Consider the following 24,639-nt stretch of genomic DNA (forward strand, 5'->3'; position numbering starts at 1 on the left):
AACGTACTTAATTAGCAATAGCTCTCATGTTGATAACGTGTTGTAATAATCACATTACTGCACAATAATCAAACAAGAATACAAGATATAGTCCGAACCACTACACTTTATTGATGATTGTGTGTACAACTTGGGAACTTTTCTCCTTACATTAGGGGAGGAGAGGCCTATTTTACGTGAATGAGGAATATTTGATTAAACTTTCTATCATTAATGGACTTAATTTAGATTTAACTGTCCACATTAATAGCCTCATGATATGTGCATATATTACTACAATTTCATTAATATTACAAGTTAGATAAATAGCGCAAGGGCGTATAAATTAGATGGAGAGAATTGAATATGGATGGGCCCAAACGGACCACCATGCAGAGATTGAGCCTATACTACCCAGCTCGACATGCTTGGACAATGTGATTCTTTTTGTATTGAGATAATTTGTGCTACTGAAAAACATCAAAATTCCCTATCGGCCACCGAAAAAAATACTCATCCCATTTGTACCACTAGATGAGATTTTGCTTCTCCTCAATACCACTACTGTGAAAACAGTTGTTATGTGTAGGTACAAAAGACTCACCCTTCCCCTTTGCTACATCTCTCCTTCACCATTTTTCCTCTCTATCCGAGCTGCTGCTCCCCACTCTGCTGCACCCCTTCCAATAAATCCATCGCGGGAGCGTCACCGCAAGCTCCCCTTCACGTATGTGCTGCCCATTGCTGCTCCCTCACTGTGAAAGCTGAACCTGGGATCTTCTTCGCCAACTTCGATTGAGAGATTGAGTTCCTCCACGTCATCGATCTGTCTGATCTGGTGAGCTATCAGCTGTGGTGGTTGTGAGATGTGGGGGTTGCGCGGGTGATGCTTTCGGTACCAAACAAGCTGGCTAGGTAGCATTTTACGGGACTTACTGAAGCTTGGCATGTGGTCAGAGAGACACTATTGACTGCTAACGATGAGCAGAAAGGCGTCCGGAGATGGTGCCATAGGGGGTGCGTGCGTTGGCTTTGGGAAGGTGAGAAGAAGGTCGAGGAAGAGAAATGATGCACTAGTGATGCTTACCGAGTGAAGAAGCGATTGGATCAACCGGTGTCGAAGTAGATCGGCGAGGGTGCTATGTTGCCATGTGGATGCGAGCGAGCGAGAGGGAGAGAGAGGGGAAGGAAGGAAAGGAGGCGAAGGGGTTGGGAAGGATATGGGGGTGCTCACCGAGGATTGTGACGGTAGTTTTGGTTGTCGTCGGAGATCAGGTCACCAACGGTGGCTCTGTTGAGTGAACAAAGAGGAATAATTCGGCTCTTGTGTGGTAAGAGAGAAGAGAGGCAAAAATACCTTTTTTATGCTATTTAACTGCCATCCAACAGACAAAAATGGCATGCAAGGGAGCAAAAAAAATCAACCGATGGCAAAAAAGCGATCACTGATTTTTCCGGTGTCAGATAAGGAATTTTGATGTTTCTCAATGGCATTATCTCCTATTGTATTATATTAAACATACAAAATATATACCCTCGTATTACATAATGGTCCCTGAGAAATAAAAAAAAATACAGTGACCGCGTAACCAGGTCCTCTTCGCCAGCGCTAATCTCCTATGTTCTTCATCTCGCCCTACAACACTCGACCAGTGTTCTTCAACTAGTGAACTGAACAGAACATATTACTTCACTGAGACAAATTCTCAACCATGGCAATTCACAGTTGTAAAGAGGAAATTCCGTGAAAGTGACCATCAGTCCATCACAGCCACTATATATTCCTAAAGAGAAGGGCTCCAATCAATCGGAGCTCCACCCCTTTGCAGCAGGATGAGGAGGGATGCTCTGCTCATTCCTGAAGAAATCGTCAGGATCCACCATGGCCTTCACAGCTGCCAACCTCTCAAAGTTACCTTTGAAATACTTCTCTCCCCAAACTCTAGCCTTCGCGTAGCTGGTGACATTGCCCTCCATTTCGTTCGTCCCAAGATCCAGGTCCCTGTAGTTCACATACCCAGTTCTTGGGTTCTTGGACACAAAGGGCTCCATCTCCTCGTACAGTCCCCTGACCCAGCTCATGCGCTTCTCCAATGCCGATGTGCCATTCTCAAACCAGAACGAGTAGTACTGGAGGTTGTAGAGGTTCCCCTTCCGGTGCGGGAAGGGTGTCGCCGACGGCGAGATGCTGCCCATCCGGCCACCGTAGGGGTCCAGGATAAGCAGCCCAGCCTCGGGCTTCTCCAGCCATGACCATGTTCTCTCCCACACGTGCCGTGGGATGGGTTCTTGCACGTAGTCGGACTTGGCCTTGACGTACCTGTCCGGCTCGCCCCTGTCCAGGAGCAGCTCCAGAGGCTTGGAGCTGGAGGAGAAGGCGAAGTAGACGGTGGATTGGATCCAGCTTATCTCCTCGCAGTCCGGTTGGGTCACTCCAAGATCGGGGAAGTGAGCTCGCATGAGGCGTAGGAGGCGACTGCACCGGCCGAGGAACAGGGCCTCGAACTGCGCGTGCTGGTTCTGCACGACCACTCGGAGGATGAGGTCCCAGGGCAGCGCGGGCGCGATTTCTTGCCACTTGGTTATGAGATCGGTAGCGGACTGGTTTCTTGACCGGCGGACTGTGAACACAGTGACCGTCTCCGGCACGCTCACGAGCCGCAGCTTCCAGGACAGCACGACGCCGAAGCTCTCCCCGCCGCCGCCCCTGATGGCCCAGAAGAGGTCCTCCCCCATGGTGGTTCTGTTCAGGAGCCTCCCGTCGGCGTCCACGATGAGGGCGTCGAGGACGTTGTCGGCGGCGAGGCCGTTCCTGCGCATCAGCGAGCCGAACCCGCCGCCGCTGAGGTGTCCGCCGACGCCGACGGTGGGGCAGACCCCCGCGGGGAACGCGAGCGCGCGGCTGGCGGCGCCGACGGCGTAGTAGAGCTCTCCGAGCGTGGCGCCCGACCCGGCCCAAGATTCGGCGCGCGCGGCGTCGATGCGGACGTCGCGGAGCGCGCCGAGGTCGAGCACGGCGAAGCGCTCGCGGCGGTCGAGGGAGGCGTAGGAGAGGCCCTCGTAATCGTGGCCGCCGCTGCGCACGCGGACGCGGACGCCGTGGCAGCGGCCACAGCGCACGGCGGCCTGCGCGTGGGCAGGCTTGGCGGCCGCGACGATGGCGAGCGGCCGCGTGGTGCCCGGTGCGACGTAGCGGAGATTACGGACGGAGGAGAGCAGGAGCGCGGCGTAGGACGGGGACGCCGGGGTGTGGAGGAGGCGCGGCGGGATGCCGGCGGCGGCGAGGCAGCCGAGGAACGCATCGGTCGCGCTGGGAGCTGAGGAGATGGAGATGCTGCTGCTGGAGAGGATGCAAAGGGTGAGGAGCAGATGTAAGATTCTTGGTGTTCTTGCCATGATTGATGCCAAAGTAGAGCAATTTTTGTTGGGGACTGGAGGGGATCTGTTCAGTTCTGTTGTAGTTGATTTGCTACAAGGACGGCGGGGCCTCAGGCCCTCAGATCGATCGATCAGTCTGTTGTACACTTGTACTACTTGATTTGCTACTACCATCTAGATAGGACGGATGGCCTTGTGTTTGGCTTAACCATGACCGATATGTTTGGGATTAGAGCATCTCTAATTCATTTCTCAAATTTAGCTCCCTATTCTCTTATACAGGTAAATCTCTATTTAGATTTCATTTTCTATTTGTCAGCGTATTTTAACCGATTTTTTAAATCTCGCTTCCTAAATTTCACTCATTTATATTTTATTAGCATTTTATAAATAAAAAATATTTGCAACGACTAAATTTTGTATATATTTGAATTTTGTTTGAATTTAAATTGGATTCAAAGAAGAATATCACATGAAATTATAAAAATACATGTAAATGAATCATTACAAAGGATCATATAATCTAAGACTGAAAATAATTTTAGAAATTAATCCATCACAGTAGAAAAATATTAATAAATTTTTCTAGATTTTTAAAAATTTATTTGAGACCCTAACAATTGCTAAAAATTATAAAAGTAGCTTTTTGAAGAATTTTAGTTTAAATTCTACATAAGTTTTTTAGATGGATCTCATTAAAATGGATTGTATATGGATTATGAAACATATTTTAAATTTTTTAAGAATTTTTAGAGTAACATAAGACTATTATTTTGAATAAAGAAGATGAGAAAGGAAAATTTACTATTTACCATGGGTCCACCGTCATCAGCCACGTATAACGAGCGGGAGACGTTCGCGGATGTGGCGAGCAAGGCCGAGTGGATAGCCAACCGGTAAAAATAACAAGGCAGTTGCAGAGCAGATTGAAAATTATTTTTTGTGCCGACTCGTTATTTTTTATGGTGACGAGTCTGATAACAGCCGTTGGAGTTACCCAAACAATTTGTACTACTAGGCCACGAGATATATGACGGTCATGACCATGTGGCCACGTGCCCGCGTCTGGGATCCAAGAAATACAAAAAACAGAGCAACTGGTAATATAAGACATTTCCTAGCACTTTTTTGGCTTTGTTTTTCTAAGGACTGCTATGCATTCATTTCGTAATAGTAATAGAGTACAGCTCTACTTAGCACAACTTTTGCTTATGCTTCTCCGGAGGAAAAAGAGAGTAGATTTTGTGATAAATGGCGGGATTTTGCAAAACTTATCATTAAGCATAATATGAGAATGAACTAATAAGTAGAAGCTGATTTTCACCTGCTAATAAGCTACATTCTGACAAGGGAGAAGAGGTGCCAAACAGGGTCTAAGGACAGAGAATCTCTCCTGCGATCACATATCTTCGTAGCTTATTGTAAATGAATTTAGCACTACACGACGATGATAAGGAGAGGCGTAGCATTGGCCGACACCTGCAGATCCTCCATCTTCAACTAGATTATTTCGCCTATCTTTTGTTTGACCATCGATGACATTAGTAAAATTATGCCGGAATGAACCTCCAAGTTGCAGATGCCAGCGGGTAGGCCAAAAAGACCACAATATTGACATCTTAGCCATTTTTAATACATGGTTTAAAAATTTATTCTCTATAATACTATTATAGTATCTTTTAATACTATTATAATATTGTTTTCATCTTTAATAACTAATCTATTTTCTATATTCTATTAATTTCTATTTTTCTTTGATCACACAGTCATCTTCTCTGAACAATACTATGAATAGAAGAGAATCATCAAATATGGCGTCCTCTTTTATCTCTCTATGACACTGTAGCAGTCGAAATAGACTATACTATAGCTCTTTTATGGGCCGTATGGAGCCCGTATCTGACGTGGTTGCTGGTCCGAGCTCTGATACCAATTCCGCTAGAGTTGGCTTTAGAGCCTCTTCTATACTTGCTATTTGACCTATCGATAGCCCTGATAACTGTTTGAGTCTATGCCGCTAAGGTTGGAGTTTGTTGAGCCTTAAATGTGTGGTAAGCTTCACCTAGTTCACCCAATGCTGAACATGCGACATTGATAGATTAGGGGCTCAACGACAATGACCAGAAGAGTCGTCTAAAGAGCATCTAAACGAAGGGAAAAAGCACAACCATATTTCTGTTGGTCTCACTACTACTCAAAACGACAGCAATGCTAATATACAGCAAAGACTAATAATGAAACCAGACCATAGTATTTCCCCGGTGTGTCGGGACATGTTGGTGCATTACTGGAATTGTAGATAGTTATGATGTTAAAAGTGTTTAGACTAAACTGAATGTAAATAGAGATATAAGAAATGAATTTAACAGTTAGTTTTTTATTGATAGATGTAGGTATTTATACATGGTGAACAATTGTGTTCGTGTCTGTTCGGAAGACATCCTCTTGAACGAATATCTATTGCCTAATGGACATAAGCAATTGCAAGGAAGTTGCTTGATGATTGCTGGCATTGGTCATTTTGATTTATAACACTCCCCCTTATATATATGAAGCATATTTGGTACTCCTGGGAGTATGTACTCCTACATACATATCTCATAATATAAAAAATATTTTATGTGATAAATAGCATGTATATGGAGCATGTGAATATATAAGATCATCCAAGTAGTATGTATAGTTTTTTTAGGTGGTTTGCATATATGTTTTGAGTATATTATATTTTATGTACAAATACAAATGTATTATAAAAATCTAATAAAATTGATGAACTTTTTTTCTATTTTTTCATGTAGTTAACATTGGAGTATCTTAGAATGAGTATACAGTTCATTTATATGGTATATTATAGTAGGGAGTCTGTACTTCTGAGAGTATAGACTAGTTTTCCCCTCTCTCTCTCTCTCTCTCCATATATATATATATAATCTTGAGAGCTCCTCCACAAACCCTGTGGAAAAAAAATATGAGGAGAGTGGTAGTAACAATATAGAGATATGCCATTGAAACTCATTTAAAACCCAATGAAAAAATAAGAAGAAAATGATGCAACATATATTAATTATCATCTTATTGTAAACTCATATGAGAAAACCTTGAAAAGGAAAAATCCATAAGCGAATTTAGAGAACAATAGGTATGATCTACGAATCTATATGTCTTTGATATCTCTCTTAAAAACCTCGGTAGAGAAAATAGGAACTATGACATATATTCTGGTGTAGATATTGCCTTATTAAAACCTTTTTATGAGAAACTACATGAGTAAAACTCATATAGGAAAAAGAGTACAATATGATGTATGAACATGTTAAAATTCAAGAGGAGACCCCCTCTGAACTTTGCAAATCTCGAAGTCGTCACATACTAATTCCATTAACATATTTTTAGAATGTAAAAGTTGGTAAGGACTTTGTGAATAATTCTACAAGGCTATCATAAGATTTAATTTGCAAGATGTTTATCTCTCCACATTCTTGTAACACATGAGGATAAAATAATTTAAGGGCAATAATATGCTTAGTGATATTGCTCTTTATCTAACTCATTTGCATCTGAGCAACACAAGTAGCATTATCTTCATAGATAATGGTGGGCGATTCAATGGAACCAATACCACATGATTGTTGTATGTAGTTAATCATTCTGCGAAGTGAAAAACATTCTGGCGATGCCTCATATAATGCAATTATTTCAAAATGATTGGTGGATATAGCCACTAGAGTCTGTTTGGAAGATTTTTATGAAATGATTGTCCCACCATGTAGGAACATAAAGCCTGTCTGTGATATGACAATATAGGGATCTGATAAGTAGCTAGCGTCAGTGTATCAAATCATGTTTGAATCCTGGTTTCTCAGAAATTGAAAGAATAGACCAAGATTTTTAGTACCTTAGAGATATCTGAAGATATTCTTGACTCCCACCCAATGGTGTTTAGTTGGAGAAGAGTTATCTCTAGCTAATAAGTTCACTGCAAATGCAATATCAGGTGTGGTGCAATTTGCAAGATACATGAGCGCTCTAATGACACTGAGATATGGAACCTCGGGTCCCAATATCTCTTCTCCATTATCCCGTGGTCTAAATAGATCTTTCTCCATATCTAAAGATTGAACAACAATATGTGTTTTAGATGGATATGATTTGTCCATATTGAATTTCTTCAACATTTTCTGGATATAAGCAGCTTGATGTACTAGAATACATGAGGGAAGGTGTTCGAGTTGTAAACCCAATCAAAATTTGGTTTTACCGAAATCTTTCATCTCAAATTCTATCTTTAGATGATCACGTGCTTCATTGATATCTTGTGCGTTGCCAATGATATTTAGGTCATCAACATACACTGAGATAATACAAAATCCTATTGATGATTTCTTGATGAACACGCATGGACACTCATCATTGTTGAAGTAACCTTTCTACAGAAGGAACTCACTAAGTCAGTTGTACCATATTTGTCCTGATTGCTTTAAGTCATATAGTGACTTATCGAGCTTTATACAATACATGTTGCGATTTGTGTTTGGATTCAGAATTTGGATTCTATCAGGAACCTTCATGCATATGTCCAAATCAAGTGACCCATATAGATATGCGGTCACTACATCCATCAACTGCATAGATAGATGATTTTGAACTGCTAATGAGATAAAATATCGAAATATGATTCTACTCATGACTGGAGAATAGGTTTCATTGAAATCAATGTTGGGTCTCTGTATGAATCCTTGTGTTACTAGCCTTACTTTGTATCTCACCACCTCATTGTTCTCAATCTATTTCCGGACAAAAACCTATTTGTATCCCATAGGGAAGACATTTGGAGGTGTTGGTAATATTGATGTGAATACCTCTCTTTTGGTTAGCGAGGCTATCTCTGCTTAGATTGTATCCTTACATTCAGTCCAGTCCGATCGCTTTTGACACTCTGCCATAGTCTTGAGATCTAGATCATTTTGGAGGTTGTTTGCAATCATTGTGGAGAAGTATGTGTCGACAATTATAGTCTTTTGGTCAAATGATTCTCCAGAATCTAGATAGTTGGTGGATATCTCTTATACCCTTGGTGACTGTTCGTGATTTCCTAATATGATTGAGTCAGGGTATTCCATTGGTCCAGCATCATGAATTAACTGCACTATTGAGCTGGGTTGTGGATGTTACCCATCCACTGTGTGTATACTACCCATTGGGTGTCTGTCAACTTGAGCTCGACTTGCACTTACTGTTTTAGAGGGTTTCTCCCTCTATTTTCTTTAGCGCTTGCGAGAAGCTGTATTCTCCTTTGTGGCCATACTTCTCCCCCTCTTATTTTAAACATGAAGTTGAGTGATTTTGTTTGGTACCTCTACTCTTTCAGACATATTTTTTTGTAGGATTATAGGATTTGGTGATACCTTTGTAGTTAGTATATACGGCTGGCAGGTTATTTCAATGTGTTGCAAATTGATGATTTTTTGAACTTGGAGTTCATATTGTTAAGTACGTGGATCTAGGCGAAAATGCTTTAGACAATCCAATTGATTTTCTGTCATTCTTTCTAGTACTTGAAATATCTCCCTAATGCTAGAAAATAGTCCTGATTGAATATACAGTCAACATACCAGGCCGTGAATAGGTCCCCTATGAGGGGACCAAGGTATTTAATGATCAACGAAGATTGATACCTCATATAGATCCCTAATTTCCTGTGTGGGTCCATGAATGTACGATGCGATAGTGAGATCAGTACGTATGTAGCGTAACTGAATTTAGGTAGATGGAAAATACTTGGTGGATTTCCATGTACTGATTGTAGAAGGGAAGTACTATAATATGCAGTAGGTCACAATTGAATTAAGTCAGCAGCATGTAAAATTGTATGACCCTAACACGAGGATGGTAAATTGCAATTCTATAATAAGGGTCGTGCAATGAGCTTAATTCTCTTGATAAGAGACTCTGCTAAACCATTTTGAGTATGGAGATATGAGACATAATGTTGAACTTGAATTTCTAAGGCCATACATTAGTCATTGAAGTTGTGTGAGGTGAATTCTGCAGCATTATCCATTCAAATTGATCGAATTTGATGTTCAGGACAATGTGCTCGCAATTTAATAATTTGAGTTATTATTTGGCGAATGCATGGTTTCATGTGGACAAGAGACACACGTGAGACCATCATGTAGATGCATATATTAGAACCATGAAATATTTGAATGGTCCAGATAATGGTTGGATAGGACCACATATATCACCTTGAATACGTTCAAGGAATTTGAGTGGTTTCGCTTGAATTTTAAGGTAACATGACCTTAAAATTAGCCTTCCTATGGCACATGTAGTGCACATAAAATCTGAAGATGAAAGATAGGAATTGCTAATAATTTTCCACATCATCCCATGCCAGGATGACCAAGGCGATCATGCTAAGTTTGAAATGCATTAACATTCTGAAAAAAATACCTTGTACGCAACATGCGCTACAGGTTTGATGTATGTGTAATACAATTCTAACGATAAAGAGTGAATTTTTTCAAGTACTTGTTTGTCATATCCATTGTTTTTTCACCAAGAGGAGACATTCCTTTTGTTTTCATCATGGGTTTCAATATGAAAACTATTCTGACGGATATCTCTATAACTTAGTAAGATACGAGTTGAATCGAGATACAATAAAACATCATCTATTATGACTTGAGTACCCATAGAGAGTAATTATGGCATGACCAGAGCCGACAATCGTTGCATCGCGTCCAGGGATTGTCAAAACATTTCCTTGTCTCTTAGTAAGAGTTTGAAAATATTTTGTTTCCCTAAATATAGAATTTGTGGTGCAACTATCTACAAGGAACATTTCCTTCTCCATTAGATTGATTCATGCAGAAATCTATATATACAAATGAAGAATTTAATATGAAATTCTTATAAGGTATATATAGAATACATATAAACTTTATTGAATATTAAATGTGCTTATACATTATTGTGATATACAATATAGTAAAGTGATGACAACATATTATATTACAACACTTAATGAGACATACATAACATGGTATCTAAGGAATTGAGAGACTAGTTAAGGTCTCCAAACATGTCGTGCGAAGAAAATTCGATAATCATGTTTTCCGTGCTCATGGGATCTTCTGGCTGCAGAAGAGTCTTGTCGTTATTTGGTTCTTGTGAAACTTGCTGTGAACAACTAGCCTCCTTGGTGGTGTCAATTTGAAAATTGAAGTGTGCTTCATATCTTGGTCCTTAGGCAGGTCGAATACGTCCAACGGATTTTAAGTACAGATCAATTTGATATCTCGAGGTACGATATTTCTTAGTTGTGTGTTTGTAGTATCCACACTTGCGACAAATATTAGTTTTGTCATATTTGGGTTTGGAAATGCCTTGACCATGATCTGGTGCACATATCTTCTGCTTCTTGTTGCGTTTGTGTTTACGTTTAAAGTTCGTTGAGTGGCATCTAGAAAAGCCATTGAACTTGTTATTATTCTGAACATTAGTATGTACTTTAGGCAAAGGAGCAACACCTATTGGACGCTGATGATGATTCCTTAGGAGGAGTTCATCATGCTATTCAGCCTGAAGTAATATATGAATTAAATCAGAATACACTTGGTAATTTCTTGCACAATATTGTTGTTGTAAGACCCTATCTGCGGAAAACATAGTAGATACAGTTTTCTCTATCTTTTCCACACTGCAGATTCTTTTTTCGCAAAAATGCAATTTTGAGCATATTTATGAACAACATGATTGTATTTCCCAACAGGCTTAAAGTACTTGAGTCGAAGAGGTGTCCATTCATGGTATGCTTCGGGTAAAATGACTGCTCTCTGCTGTTCATATCTAGTTTTGAGAGCTAGCCATAAAGTGCTCATATTTTCTTCCATTGGATACTCAGATTTGAGATCCTAATGAATATGATGTCTCATTATGTATAATGCTCCATATTTAACTTGATCTGCTAGCGATGGTTCTCCCTCTTGGGGAGGTCGGAGTGCCGCTACTATTCCAGAGACGCAAGACTAACCTTGACATAAATTGCTCATGTTGGATAATTGTGACCGTCAAGCGTGAGTTTATCAAACTCTTTGTCAATCATCTTGACCTACATGGATTTAAACCATAGATTTGATTAATTTATTATAAGTAAATTAAAAATCATCATGATAATATTGTAATAATAATGCAAAATTTGTAAAGTCAAGTTGAGACTTGAAGTACATAGTATAGACCTCAAATTATATAGCTAAGACGTGGAAGATAATCACCAAATGTGGTGTAGATCTCACAATAGTAGAAGGTATAATATAACATTTGTCGGTAGATACCTATGTTCCTATTACCATGTGTTATGTTAAATAGGATATTTGCAAGAGCATATTGAAGATAGTCATTAAGTCAAGATGAAAAATATAGACCTCACAATAATGATGGATAATCTGCAAATATGCCGTAGATTCCATAGTTTCATCACCTTGTGCTTCTCAAATATTAAATTAAGGTAATCACTTAATTTGATTTTGCATTTTAATTCTGCTTGAATTAAGCTCTTTTGGGCATAAGAGCTCTTTGGGCTTAATTAAGGTGAATTTATATGTAATTATGCAAGAACATAATCTCAATTGCAAAATTAACACAATCGTTAACACAACTGCATGTTATAGGGAATGCATAATAGCAAACATATTGAACATTACAGGATTCCATATAATACAGGGTCTAGAATGTGAAGTTAGTAAACAATACAATGCACAATTACAATAAACAATGAGGGCCTAAACGTGAAAAGTACTAGATACAAAGTGCTATTTAGTTGGTCTATCTTTCAATTTCTTAGAAACCCAGGTGGTTTTCTACAAAATAGATGGAGGCTTTGGTGAGGGCACTGGCGCGAGGGGGCCAAGACAACCTAGGCTAAAGCCCAGGGCCCATCTGGTCTGTGCGGGAGTGGCGCTGGAGGAAGGGTCGAGTGAAGGGATCGGTGACATCCTATGAGGGGGGGGGGGTTGTCGGTGACATGGGAACCAGGGGTCCCCGAATCCCTAGGCCAGGACAGTAGAATGCCACGTGGCGCCCTCCCTCGGGGACTATCTCCCCGAGGTCCGAGAAGACCAAGTTCCGGGAGAGGGCGCTCGGGGCCATGAACAGTGGTCCCCGAGTACCTGAGTTCCCCGAGGACCCGAGCAGACGCAGTTCCGGGAGAGGACGCCAGGGCCATGAACAGTGGTCCTCGAGTACCCGAGTTCCTTGAGGACCCGAGAAGGCAGTTCTGGGAGAAGGGCGCTCGAGGCCATGAACAGTGATCCCCGAGTATTCGGGTTCTCCGAGGATTGAGAAAAGACATATCCGGGAGAGGGCGCTTGGGGCTATGAACAGTAGTCTCCGAGCACCCAGAGTTCCCCAAGGACTTGAGAAGCCCCTTGCCGGTGGACCCCACAAGGGCTCAACGGTGAGGTGTCAATCGGTGAAGGGCCCGATGCTGCATTTAAGAGGGAGCATGGCCTGTCACTTCCAACCACTCCCCCCCACGTCTGTTGTCAGTCCCTGCCACCGCCTGGTAGGGAGGCATGGGGATATTTAATGCGACGGGTCCCATCGCATGTCATCCTGCGCGGCTTGGAGATATTGTCGCCGGGCCCGAGGCTTATCGCCTGCCCTCCTGCTGTGTCAGGCCGGCTCTGGCAGGGCGGGCACGCAGGGTTGTTCGGCGGCTGCCCGGTGGGCCACCCTCCTGCAAACGGCTAAAGCCGTGCGTAATGGGCGACAAGACCGGCCGGGAGCGCACTTTTCAAACCCTGTGACGCCGAGCTGCAGCCCATGATGGTTGCTTTCCATTTATGGCTCATAGGGACTCGTGCCCTCCTTTCTGAGCACGCCAAGCCTCCCCGACGGTATAAGAAGGGGACGGACACCCCGGAGAAGAACAGGTTTTGAAAGGCCAGAAGAACAAGTAAAGGAGGCTTGATAGACCAAGACGAAGACAAGTTCAAGAAGTTCAACAGACGCAAACAAGCCAACGAAGACAGTACTCCCGGAGCTCTAGGCTTAGACAGAAATCCTTGTAACGCAAGAGATCCACAGAGAGGCATTCCCGGAGCAATAATAGCACACACAGGAGTAGGGTATTACGCTCCGTGCGGCCCGAACCTGTCTAAATCCCTTGAGCATTTACTTCAATAGCATCCGATCATCCATCCCGCCTGCATCTCATTTACTCTCATTAATTCACATACGAGGTAGATTTAGAACCATCCCCCTGGCCGAATCTCAAAGGAGGTCCCTCCGGATCCCCGCTTGTGGAGTTCATCCTCTGACAGGGGTGGATTAGGATACTTAGAATCTATTCGGCTCCAAAAACTATATAAGATAAACCTATATCAATTTTTTTCCAGATGTGCTTTAGGTTTATCTAGTGAGTCTACTTTACCAATCAAAGCGCTTGCAACCTATTTAAGAAGGCAAATTGCAAGAATGTAAATGCAGAAACGTAAATAAGGTAGAGATAGCAAACTCGGTACAAGAGATTTTTATCTTGTGGTATCGATGACATGAATACCATCCCTAGTCCACGTTGGAGCTCCACAAAGGATATGCTCCCGGTCAGCACCTGGTCACAGCTCTTAAGCCACCAAGTCACAAAGACATAGCCTCCACTCGAATGAGCCACCAAGATACCAAGGCAAGGTCTCACCACTAGCATATCTTCCGGTTCCTTGCCACCGTGATCACTTTGGAGCTTAAGCAACCAAGGCAAGGGTCTCCGCGTCCCCGTACACGCTTCTCGTTGGCGCTCCACACCAAGTTAGAGGGTCAATAAGTTTGAACCACCAAGGTCCAAGATGTTGATGATTCACCAAGACTCCAAGGTGCTGACGTACCACTCGGTACAAGCTAGGATCACTCCTCGATCCCTTTTCAAGTTGCAGCACCTAGCTACAACTCACTCTAAGACTATAAGTACTAAACACTCTAATCTTGTGCTTAATTGTCTTAGATAATCACTTTAAGCACTTTGGTGGCTTGAATGCCTTCTCAAGTGTGTATGGGCTTCCTCTAGACTCCAGCAATATACCACACCTTCAAATGACTGTATAGCCTCAAACCCGCGCACTAATCGTTAACCCAGTGGCTCAGAAAATTATTAACACCGGATGATCCAGTGAGTACACTCTCACGAACTAGCCATTGAAACTCTACTCAAGCCTCTGTGAACACCAGACACTCTGGTGCATACTTCATCTTCATCACCGGACTATTCGGTGAGTTATCCTGAGCTATTCAAACTAACTGCATCCTCTCTGTGTAAATGGCTCTAGTGTTAGCATCCGGTACACATCACTTCATCACTAAACTATCCGATGTCTTGAACTTTGTTCTATCTCTTTGCACTGTTCATTGTCCAGTGTATTGTCCGGTATAGCCTTGCTTCATCACTGGACCTTCCGCTGTGTTGATCTTCGATCTTCCACGGCTACAACCTTCTCTGGTGGAAATGCTCCGGTGTGTATCTTTCTCTGATCACCGGACTAACTGGTGGGTTATTCCATTCTGCCTTCTGGACAGAAACACTCTGGTGTTGCCATGCTTTAATCACTGGGCTATTCGGTGAGGCTTAGCCTTCATTCTTCAACATGGCACCCTTCTTTGGAAGAATTTCTCCGATGAGCATACTTGCTAATCACCGGACCTTCTGATAAGGTCTTCAGGCCTCTTTCCCCATTTGTAAATGTGCTACGGTGAGCACAACATCCACAACACCGGTCCATCCGGTGAGGCAAATCTTCCTGGGACTTTTTCAATTCAACCAAACTTTGCCTTGGCTGCGGTGGCTTCTTCATGTATTGTATGAGACCTACTAACATATATTCTTGACAAACATGTTAGTCTCATTGACTATATTGTCATTAATCACCAAAATCATAATCATGATCTAATAGGGTCATTTTCGCTACAATCTTCCCCTTTTTGGTAATTGATGACATCACAACTAAAGCAAGTGGCAAATAATAAATGATACCAAATATATAGATCATAAACGAGCAAAAAGTCTTATCATATTGCTTGGATGAATGTTCTTACCATTTAGTCCCCTTTTGTTGTGCCCCCATCTTTTTCCATCGCCACTATCTCTCTTGATCGACCTTGTAAGAGCATCTTCTTTTTCTCTCCTCCACAATGTTCATCTTGCAACTTGCATCTTGATTTGGTCATCAAAATTCTCCCCCTTTGCCTACAATGTCCCAAAAATACTATAAGCACATGTTGAACTCAAAAGGAAAAACATTAGAGAACATGGGAGAGAGCTTCACAAATCATGATCCAACTAAAAGGATACCAATTATATGGATATAACTACAAATGAATGATACAAATTGTAAGCTACAAAAGCACATGGATCATAATTTATAAAACTCACATAATATAGTATAAACTCCCCCTATATGTGTGCATATATATGATGAGAAAGAAATATATGCACAACTAGATAATATATCAAGATAGAAAGTTTAAGCTATGTTATGCATGGAGGTAACTTAAATGAATAAAAGATTTTACAATGTGTCTAATTAAAATATTTAAGCATTGCATAACTCCGGAGATATAGTTTTCTTCATGAGACTACAAAAGATATAACTTGCAATACATGTTAGTCTTAAAATCATAACCTATAGGATATACTCCCCCTAAAAGTATGCATACAAGTGTTGAATACTTGTGAGATATATGCACTTGTTATTGATAACAATGAAGATTTATCCTATAAATTGGATCATGGCACATAAAAGATACTAATTGTAAAAATAAGTACCATGAAATAAATCTATAACTAATAAACCATATATGTTGCTCATGGGTTAGAGATAAATACAAGCAACCTACCATACGAAAACCTATACTAGGCATTGTAATAAAGTGAAATAAGCATATGCAATACTAGACGAGGCAAATAAGCTAAAAGAAAAAACAAAATGCATGAATATAAGTCTAGCTACCATTTACCTCTTTTAGTTTTGGATGGGGATTTGGGTATACACAAGTAGAGTAATCCTTAGGTCGAGGATATTCTTGGGGGCTTAAGTTGCCTCTGTGATATTCATTGCCAAGAAGATGCCTATTCCGATCGTATAAGTACCGAATCATAGCCCGTCATGTTGAGCCACCCTAGTGCAACCATGCATCTTGAATGGACAGGACTTGACTTTTCTATCTTCCGATCAAGTTGGACACCATACTAGGAGGCTGAGTAATGGTGAACCAAGCATGTGTCAGATGCTCTATGAGGGTGTTATTGAACCAGACTCTTTACAAAGGTCCAGATGGTACCCTAATGACCCTTGTGGGTGTTATTGAACCAAACTTTTTACAAAGGTCCAAGTGGTACCCTGATATCCCTTACGTAGATCTAGAGCACTTGATGGATCACGCATAAAAGTCTAATAGGAAAGATGAATGAAATGTCTCGATATGATTCACTTCTTCGCTTGCAACGGTTGAAGGTTGAATATATCACGTGAATATAGTATATAACTTCTACAGAGTATAAATCTGTTCAAATAATTATATCATACTCATGGACATACAAACTAATAACCTCACTTAATTTGACTAGGGAAGTGCGTGCGTATCTTTGTTGAGTGAGTGGGTAGACATGATCAGCTACCGTTGGCTTCCGTTGGACGTCCGGTGACCACGTCGCCATGCTCCCGATTCTCCTGCCAGCTCCATCCTCGGTGTTAGGGGCACAAGACTGAGCGAGGTAGACCGGTTTGCTTTGAGATTCTAACCCCAGATCAGCGAAGGACCCGGGTCATGTGCAATTTTTTCCAATTGCTCCCCGATCCTGATACTAGATTCACTGCCCTATATAAGACTTCCTCTTGCCCTCTGGAACACGGCTTCCTAACTATGCGACGAGCCATTCCGGGACGACGGAAGTGGAGGAATGCTCTGCTCGTTCCTGAAGAAGTCATCGGGGTCCACCATCGCCTTCACCGCGGCGAGCCTCTCGAAGTTCGCCTTGAAGTACGTGTGCCCCCAAGTTCTCGCCTTTTCATAGCTACTCACGCCGCCGTGGTCTTCGTCGTCGCCGTTCACGCCGAGGTCCAGGTCCCTGTAGTTCACGTACGCGCCCCTGGGGTTCTTGCTCACGTACGGCTCCATCTCCCGGTGCAGCCCCCTGATCCAGCCCATATGCTTCTCCGACGCCTCTGTCCCGTTCTCAAACCAGAACCCGTAGTACTGGAGGTTGTAGAGCTCCTGCCGGTGGGGGAACGGCGTCGCCGACGGCGCGACGCTGCCCATCCTGCCGCCGTAGGGGTCCAGGATGAGCAGCCCGGCGCCATCCCTCAGGAACCAGCTCCACGTGCTCTCCCACACGTGGCTCGGGATGGGTTCGCTCACGTAGTCCGACTTGGCTTTGAAGTATCGATCCGGCTTGGTGCCCCTGTCCAGGAGCAGCTCCATCGGCTTCCCCGTGCCGTAGAACGCGAAGTAGAGGGCCGACTGGATCCATGTCATCTCGATGCAGTCCTTCCGCTTCACGCCGAGCTCCGGGAACCTCTCGGCCATCGTCGCGACGAGGCCGCTGCACGTGCCGAGGTACAAGGACTCGAACTGCGCGTCCAGGTTCTGCAAGACGACGCGGAGGATGACGTCGCGGGGCAGCGCGGGTGCCACTCGCTGCCACTTCGTGAGGAGAGCGGTGGCGGACTGGTTTCTCGGTCGGTGGATGGTGAACACCGTGACGGTGGTCGGCACGCGGACGAGGAGCAGCTTCCAGGACAACACGATGCCGAAGCTCCCTCCCCCGCTGCCGCGGATAGCCCAGAAGAGGTCCTCCCCCATGGCGACCCTGTCCAGGAGCCTACCCTTGGCATCCACTATGACGGCGTCGATGACGTGGTCCGCGGCGAGGCCGTGCTTCCGCAGCATCAGGCCGAAGCCGCCACCACTGAGGTGACCACCGATGCCGACCGTCGGGCAGACACCGCCGGGGAACCCAAGGCGCGCGCTCTGCTTTGCGATGGCGTAGTACAGCTCGCCTAGCGTCGCGCCGGAGCCGACCCAAGCTATCTCGCGCCTGACGTCGACGCGGATGGCTCGGAGCGCTGCCAGATCAACGACGGCGAAGGGGCACGCCGCGCCGAGGGTGCGGTAGGACAGGCCCTCGTAGTCGTGGCCGCCGCTGCGCGGGCGCACGCGGACGTCGTGGCGTGCGCCGCAGCGCACAGCAGCCTGGACATGGGAGGCGTTGGTGGCGGCGACAATGGCGAGGGGCGTCGGGGTGGTCGGCGTGACGAACAGTAGGTTCCTGATGGAGGACTCGAGGATGGACGTGTATGACTGGGACGCGTGCAAGTAGACGATTCCCGGAGGAAGGTGGACGGCGAGGCAATGGAGGAATCCCGCGGCATCGGTCGCCGGAGCAGCCGCGGCAGCCGCGTGTGCAACAGAAGCCGCGTGGTGCACGATGGCAACGAAGGCAGCGAGCAGTACAAGTGCAACGCTCCGGGCCATGGCCATCTTGGGAGTTTGGTTAGTTCATGGTCGACGAGGCAGATTCACCTATGCTACTTATAAACATGTAGGCAATGGTAATAAGCACGTAAGCTGGTGAGTGGTGACAAGCCGGCCGGAACCTGGAGGAGAACGTCAATACCAGTAGCAAAGAGGCAAGTCACGGTGCTGCTTGCATTTGTATCTAGGCGTGAGCGCTGCCACGACACCAAGTCTAGCGGAGAACACGAGAGTGAGAGTTTCTTTAACGAGATGCGACAAATGGATCTTTGGCTCATTTTTCCTGGGAAAGACAACGGGCATGGCCTCTTTGTTTGGCTTTATTTATCCGCTTCTCCTATTTTGCAGTCGACTGAAATCGACGTGGTAACCGCGATAACTAGGCAAAATTCGGTGAGAATTTACTTAAAATTCACTCGATCAAATTTAAAATTTGGCAAAAATTTAGACCGATTGACCGAACGGTAATTTCCACTGGTTACTGACCGCATTTAGCGATTTATCGAGCGATTTTCTCGAATTTCAGTGAAGTTCAACCAAAAAAACCAAGAAAATGACTCAAACCTTATAAAATCAATAACTAATTCATCTAAGCTTCAAATCAAGTAATTTTTTTTGTTGGTTTCCTTATAACATTATCTACATGATAAAAATATTTATACTCATAAAAAGTTGAATATTTTATATGAGAAAATATATTTGCTAAACCAAGTTAAATGCATAGTTTACTCTTTGCTAATCCAAAAATCATGAAACCAATTTTGTTAATCTTCTTACATGATCCTATGTCTTTTAAAAATATATGATCTCATGGAATAGTTATTGTACCATGTAAAATTGTGTAAATGTATTACAACTAGATTAATTCATAACTAACGCATCACACCTCCAAAATTAGTGAATCCACTTTTATTAGTTTACTTATATTATGCTTTATATAGGAAAAATAATGGTAGACAAGAAAAAGTCAATTACAGTGTTTTTTCTTAATATATTCACTTTATGCTTCTGAACTTTATAAAAATCATGGAGAAATTAATAAAACTCTAAACCGGCAAAGGGACAGCCTGGCACCCGATACCACTAGTTAAGTGAGGTGGAGGGTGCAGGGGAGCGAGGTGCGCTTTTGCAGTGGAGGAATGATGGTGATGGAGCGGGGAAGAAGATGAACAGTAGAGACACCGATACCTCGCGAATGTGCATTCAAGGGTTAACAACAGTCGAGTGTAATGTGGGTTGGTACACGCTTGGACAATAGCACGTCCCTAGTCTACGAGCTTACAAGTTACAAGTAGGGCCTTATCAAGAATGGGGCAAACAAGCAATGTCTTTGAAAGTTCTTTGCTCAACGGACAGGTTTTAAAGAATCTCACTAGAAAATAGCACGTCATTGGTGCGTCCTATGGCCCGTCACTAATTAAGCTTAAGTTTTAATATGAAAGTGTTAAACACAAAGATTACTTCTAAGTTGATAGGTAGAGTAAGATGATATCAAACTAGCTTTATGTGTTTCATATTGTTTATCAAACTATCTTTAAACCAAAAGAAAGTATTAAGTCACAGAATGGTTTTGATGGGGGAACTGAAACAGAAACTAAATTACTAAATATTCAATACTAACATCCCAATTTTCTCACCGTGGCCAGATGTAAATGAGCTTCCAAGACCAAATAGACGGGATATGATCCTCTTCATCTGCTGCACACAAATGAATAGATTGTAGTAAATGTGTTACCCCTATATGCCATTTAGATTCAACGGATTATACTTGAGCACACACCAAATTTTTCTTCAGTCACATATCACAATAGTAATACCCCTGAACTCCCAAGCTTCAAGAGTGAGACACACAATAAACTGTCAAAAGGCACATTATAGTCCACATTTGCATTGTTCTCTAAATTTTTCTTTAGTCACATATCACAATAGTAATATCCCTGAACTCCAAAGCTTCATGAGAGAGACACACAAAAAATTATCAAAAGGCACATTATAGTCCACATTTGCATTGTTCTCTCAATATAAATTTCCTTAGTTTCAGTAATATAAGTTATGTACTTACCCTATGAAAGGGAATTTGAGAAATAACGTGCCACACTCATGTAAAAGAAACACCATCCAATAGATAAATATGGCTATTGCCTGCACAAATAACTGAATCCATAGTTACTAGAACACGTCCAAAACGGCAAAGGGGCTTGCTACAGCTTACTGCATGATCATAGATGAAGAGCCTAACCAAAAGAAGAAAAAAATAGAGATAGAACCAAATCTCACCTTACACCAAAGCCAAACCAATTTCCTCCAACTAAAGGCAACACTTATATCCCTTTCCTGAAATAAGGACATTAAACCCATCCATATTGTAAACCTGATATAACCATGAACAATTGAAATTTACCTCAATGGCAATAGTATGGTCCCGTTCTTGACAGCATGACCCTGTTGTGCTGGACAAACTGAGATTTGTCTTCTTGCCATCAGCAGCTTCATGTAAGCTGCAGAAACAAAATTATATTCAGGTGCTATGCAACAATATCCGTTGTATCATTTAATGATCATGATGAAAATAAACAATGGCCAAATTGTTGACAGAATAAGCTGCATATATGACCTGCACAGGTAACAGAAATCAAATTATGCATTGCTGAACAGTTGAAGCCTCAAAAATGAAGCATGGAAAAGGAAAATACCCTCCTACCACCCTGCAGCACAAATGCACAACAGAATTAACCAAACAAACTCATTGTAAAGTATTGCCACATTATTTTTTCTTGATGTTTGATAGATAAACATTGACAGCAAATAAGGAACTTTTATAATTAACATAATTAACAAAGAATCTTATTATCTATAGGCATGATAGTTTATGCGTGCGTAAGGGCTAGTGAAAATTTTCCTTTGGGAGGGGAGGGTAGAGAATGATTTCTCAGTTCTAAGCGTCAAGATGTGAAACCTAGACTGATATGTTTTGTACTCGAGTGAAATGAATCAAAGCTGTATCCCTTAGGAGAGAGGCCACATAAGAAACCGAATTGTTATGAAGAATCTAGCTATTAAGTGTGCAGTAACAAAAAGTTGCAATACATAGAAAAATAGCAGCTCATCCATGTAATATTTTTTTTCTTTTGCATCTCTAACGAAGTGCATCAGAGGCAGAGCATCCATATATTAGCAGAGTATAGAGGAAATTTAGAAGCACTAACTACATCTCATTTGGGCATTCCATCAAACACATGATATGCAACCCATTTAGCATCCTTCACATGCAGTTGTAGTGAGAAATTTCATGCTCAGTTTAACACACAACAAAACAATTGCTGAGATTGGTCAAAGAAAGGCACATAGTAGATGCTCTTCCATGCACAACGCAATTCGCATGCAGACATGCTCAGAAGTTGAAGGCTTCTTGCCTTACCTTTTTACCTAAATCCTACTCGTGGCTGGGCTGCTCGCCTAAGTGGAGGGGGTAGCACCAGATTGGCACTGGGAGGTGACCAGATCAAGAGCATTGGTAGCAGTAGAGAGCATTTAAGCGTTATCCCTTCAAGCACCAACACCGGCAGCAGTACGGAGCAATTAGTTGGAGAGTTAGTACTAACAAAGAGTGAAGCTAGGAATGACTAAAATCTATCCAGAGACATGGCAGTACGGGCGCATCGCGGCCATGCACTTCCCGTGGCTGACCACCACGACCTCCACGGCTCCACCGCGGTGGACTCGGCTGCCCTCCCCAGCTGCTGAGGCTACGTCGGCGAAGGAGGACGTGGCAGGGGTCCCAGACCTTGATGCCGGGGGCCTCGAGCAGGCGCGTGGTCCCGGCGAACGAGGGTTGCGATGAGAGCGGGAAGTCCGCGGCGCGGCATGGGAGCATCTCGGGCTCCTACTCCAGCACCTTGGACGCGGACGCCAATGGCTCGCGCACCGGCGCCGGCGCCAGCGCCAGCGCGGGTGGGCCCGAGTGTTGGTCTTTCGGGTCTTTTCCGTGCGCTCATGACCACACTGAAAGGAGACGCACAATCACTCTTCACGATCACGCAACCACTCAAACTGAACTAGCGATCACTCACAAAGACGCATAATTACTCGTACATTATGATAAACTAGTCGAAAGAATACATAAAGCACTCAGATACTAGAGAGATTTTTTTTACCACAAAACCAACGCGCGCTTTTGATTTTTCTTCCTCTTGTTATTTATACTCTTATAGACCTACCCTTACATGCAATCTATGCTCCACAACTTGCGCTACATCGCACGTCGCAGCTAACGTGAGACGTGAAAGTTGCCATAATATGACGTAAGTCATGTCTCTCGTCTCAGTCCTATACCTACTCGCACGTTCCTAACACAAGCAAGACAACGTGCGTTTAACTCAAAACACAAAAGAAAAAATAAGACACTTATACCAGCAAGTTATTATATTCTAACATTCTCCCCTAATCTTGTTATGCCTTCTTGATCTCGATCGCGCCAATCCTTGCACGAAGCTCCTGGAACCAAACACGGCCGAGTGGTTTGGTGAGGATGTCCGTGAGCTGCCGTTCGGATTCAGCGAACTCGAGGTCGATCTGTCCTCTAGCAACACAATCACATATGAAGTGATATCAAGTTTCGATGTGCTTGCTCCTGTCGTGAAGGACTGGGTTCTTGATGAGTGAGATGGCAGACTTGTTGTCCACCATCAATATCGGTGCTTGGAGCTCTTCGCTAGTGAGCTCGTGCAGCAACCGAGCGAGCCAAACTCCCTGGCAAGCCGCTGTAGCCGCAGCTATGTACTCTGCTTCGCATGTCGAGAGTGCGACCACTCTCTGCTTCTACGATTGCCAGGAGATGGGACTGTGGCCGGGGAGGAAGAGAACGCTGGTCGTGCTCTTGCGGCCATCAAGGTCGCCAGCCATGTCACTACCGCTGCACCATGTCAACACAAGTGCGGCCCCTCCTTCCTTCTTGTAGACAACACTGTACTCGTGAGTGCTAGCCACGTAGCGGAGGAGATGCTTGACCGCCGCGTAGTGATCTTCACGTGGATCCTCCATGTACTGGCTGACATACCCCATGACGAACACAATGTCCGGCCGTGTGTGCACTAGATAGCGCAGACCACCTACAATGCTCCGGTAGTGCATCGCGTCAACTGGTGGTGTCGTACTTGCCTTGGAGAGTTTCAACCGCTCCTCCAACGACGCATGACATGTGTTGCACCCCTCCATGCCGCTCCTCTCCAAGAGTTTGCTAGCATAAGCGCTTTGGCAGAGCGTGATACCACCTTCACCCTGGCTCACCTCAATGCCGAGGAAGTAGATGAGTAGACCAAGGTCACTCATTTGGAATATTGACATCATCTCTCGCTTGAACTTGTCAATGTTGACATGGCTTGACCCAGTGATGATTAAATCATCAACATACATGCCCACGACTAGCATACCAGGCCCGGCGTGGCGCGTGTATAGAGCGTGTTCACTGGCACACTTGATGAAGCCCAGCGAGATGAGGCTCGCATCCAGCTTGGTATTCCAGGTACGGGGCACTTAGCCAGCCTGTATAGAGCCTTGCGCAACCTCAGCACCTTGTGCTCTTGATGCTTGATGACTAACCTTGATGGCTACTGCACGTAGACCTCCTTGACGAGCTCACCAATCAGGAATGTGGACTTCACGTCCATATGGTGGACGAACCAGTCCTCGTGCGCCACTAGTGCCAGTACTGCGCGCACCGATTCCATCCGTGCGACAAGTACGAATACTTCCTCG

At 43.7% G+C, this 24,639-nt stretch overlaps 3 protein-coding genes and 1 long non-coding RNA gene across 7 annotated transcripts; all 4 read right to left on the minus strand.

Annotated features, from left to right (window-relative positions):
- Window positions 1-1,499: 1,499 nt before the first annotated feature.
- LOC133926863 (berberine bridge enzyme-like Cyn d 4) lies at window positions 1,500-3,496 on the minus strand. Its single transcript, XM_062373003.1, has one exon. It carries the CDS (start codon window positions 3,373-3,375, stop codon window positions 1,783-1,785), a length of 1,593 nt encoding a protein of 530 aa, XP_062228987.1. The 5' UTR covers window positions 3,376-3,496; the 3' UTR covers window positions 1,500-1,782.
- A 13,512-nt stretch (window positions 3,497-17,008) lies between these two features.
- Window positions 17,009-18,978, minus strand: LOC133925920 (berberine bridge enzyme-like Cyn d 4). The gene has a single exon (XM_062371660.1). The coding sequence runs from the start codon at window positions 18,889-18,891 to the stop codon at window positions 17,269-17,271; it is 1,623 nt and encodes a 540-aa protein (XP_062227644.1). The 5' UTR covers window positions 18,892-18,978; the 3' UTR covers window positions 17,009-17,268.
- A 1,273-nt stretch (window positions 18,979-20,251) lies between these two features.
- Window positions 20,252-22,917, minus strand: LOC133925921 (uncharacterized). 4 transcript variants are annotated; one of them, XR_009911035.1, is made up of 6 exons: window positions 22,304-22,917; window positions 21,500-21,590; window positions 21,287-21,383; window positions 21,163-21,219; window positions 20,948-21,027; window positions 20,252-20,580 (listed from the first exon to the last, which is right to left on the minus strand). It is a non-coding gene; the product is annotated as an uncharacterized LOC133925921 (long non-coding RNA). The 4 variants fall into 4 exon arrangements; XR_009911032.1 differs by lacking the exon at window positions 21,500-21,590; XR_009911033.1 differs by having other exon boundaries at window positions 21,287-21,590.
- A 417-nt stretch (window positions 22,918-23,334) lies between these two features.
- LOC133927694 (uncharacterized mitochondrial protein AtMg00810-like) lies at window positions 23,335-24,297 on the minus strand. The gene is made up of 2 exons (XM_062374122.1): window positions 23,708-24,297; window positions 23,335-23,464 (listed from the first exon to the last, which is right to left on the minus strand). The coding sequence occupies exons 1-2, from the start codon at window positions 24,295-24,297 to the stop codon at window positions 23,335-23,337; spliced, it is 720 nt and encodes a 239-aa protein (XP_062230106.1).
- Window positions 24,298-24,639: the final 342 nt, after the last annotated feature.

The sequence above is a fragment of the Phragmites australis genome, chromosome 8 (assembly GCF_958298935.1).
Source record: "Phragmites australis chromosome 8, lpPhrAust1.1, whole genome shotgun sequence".
Taxonomy (NCBI): Eukaryota; Viridiplantae; Streptophyta; class Magnoliopsida; order Poales; family Poaceae; genus Phragmites; species Phragmites australis.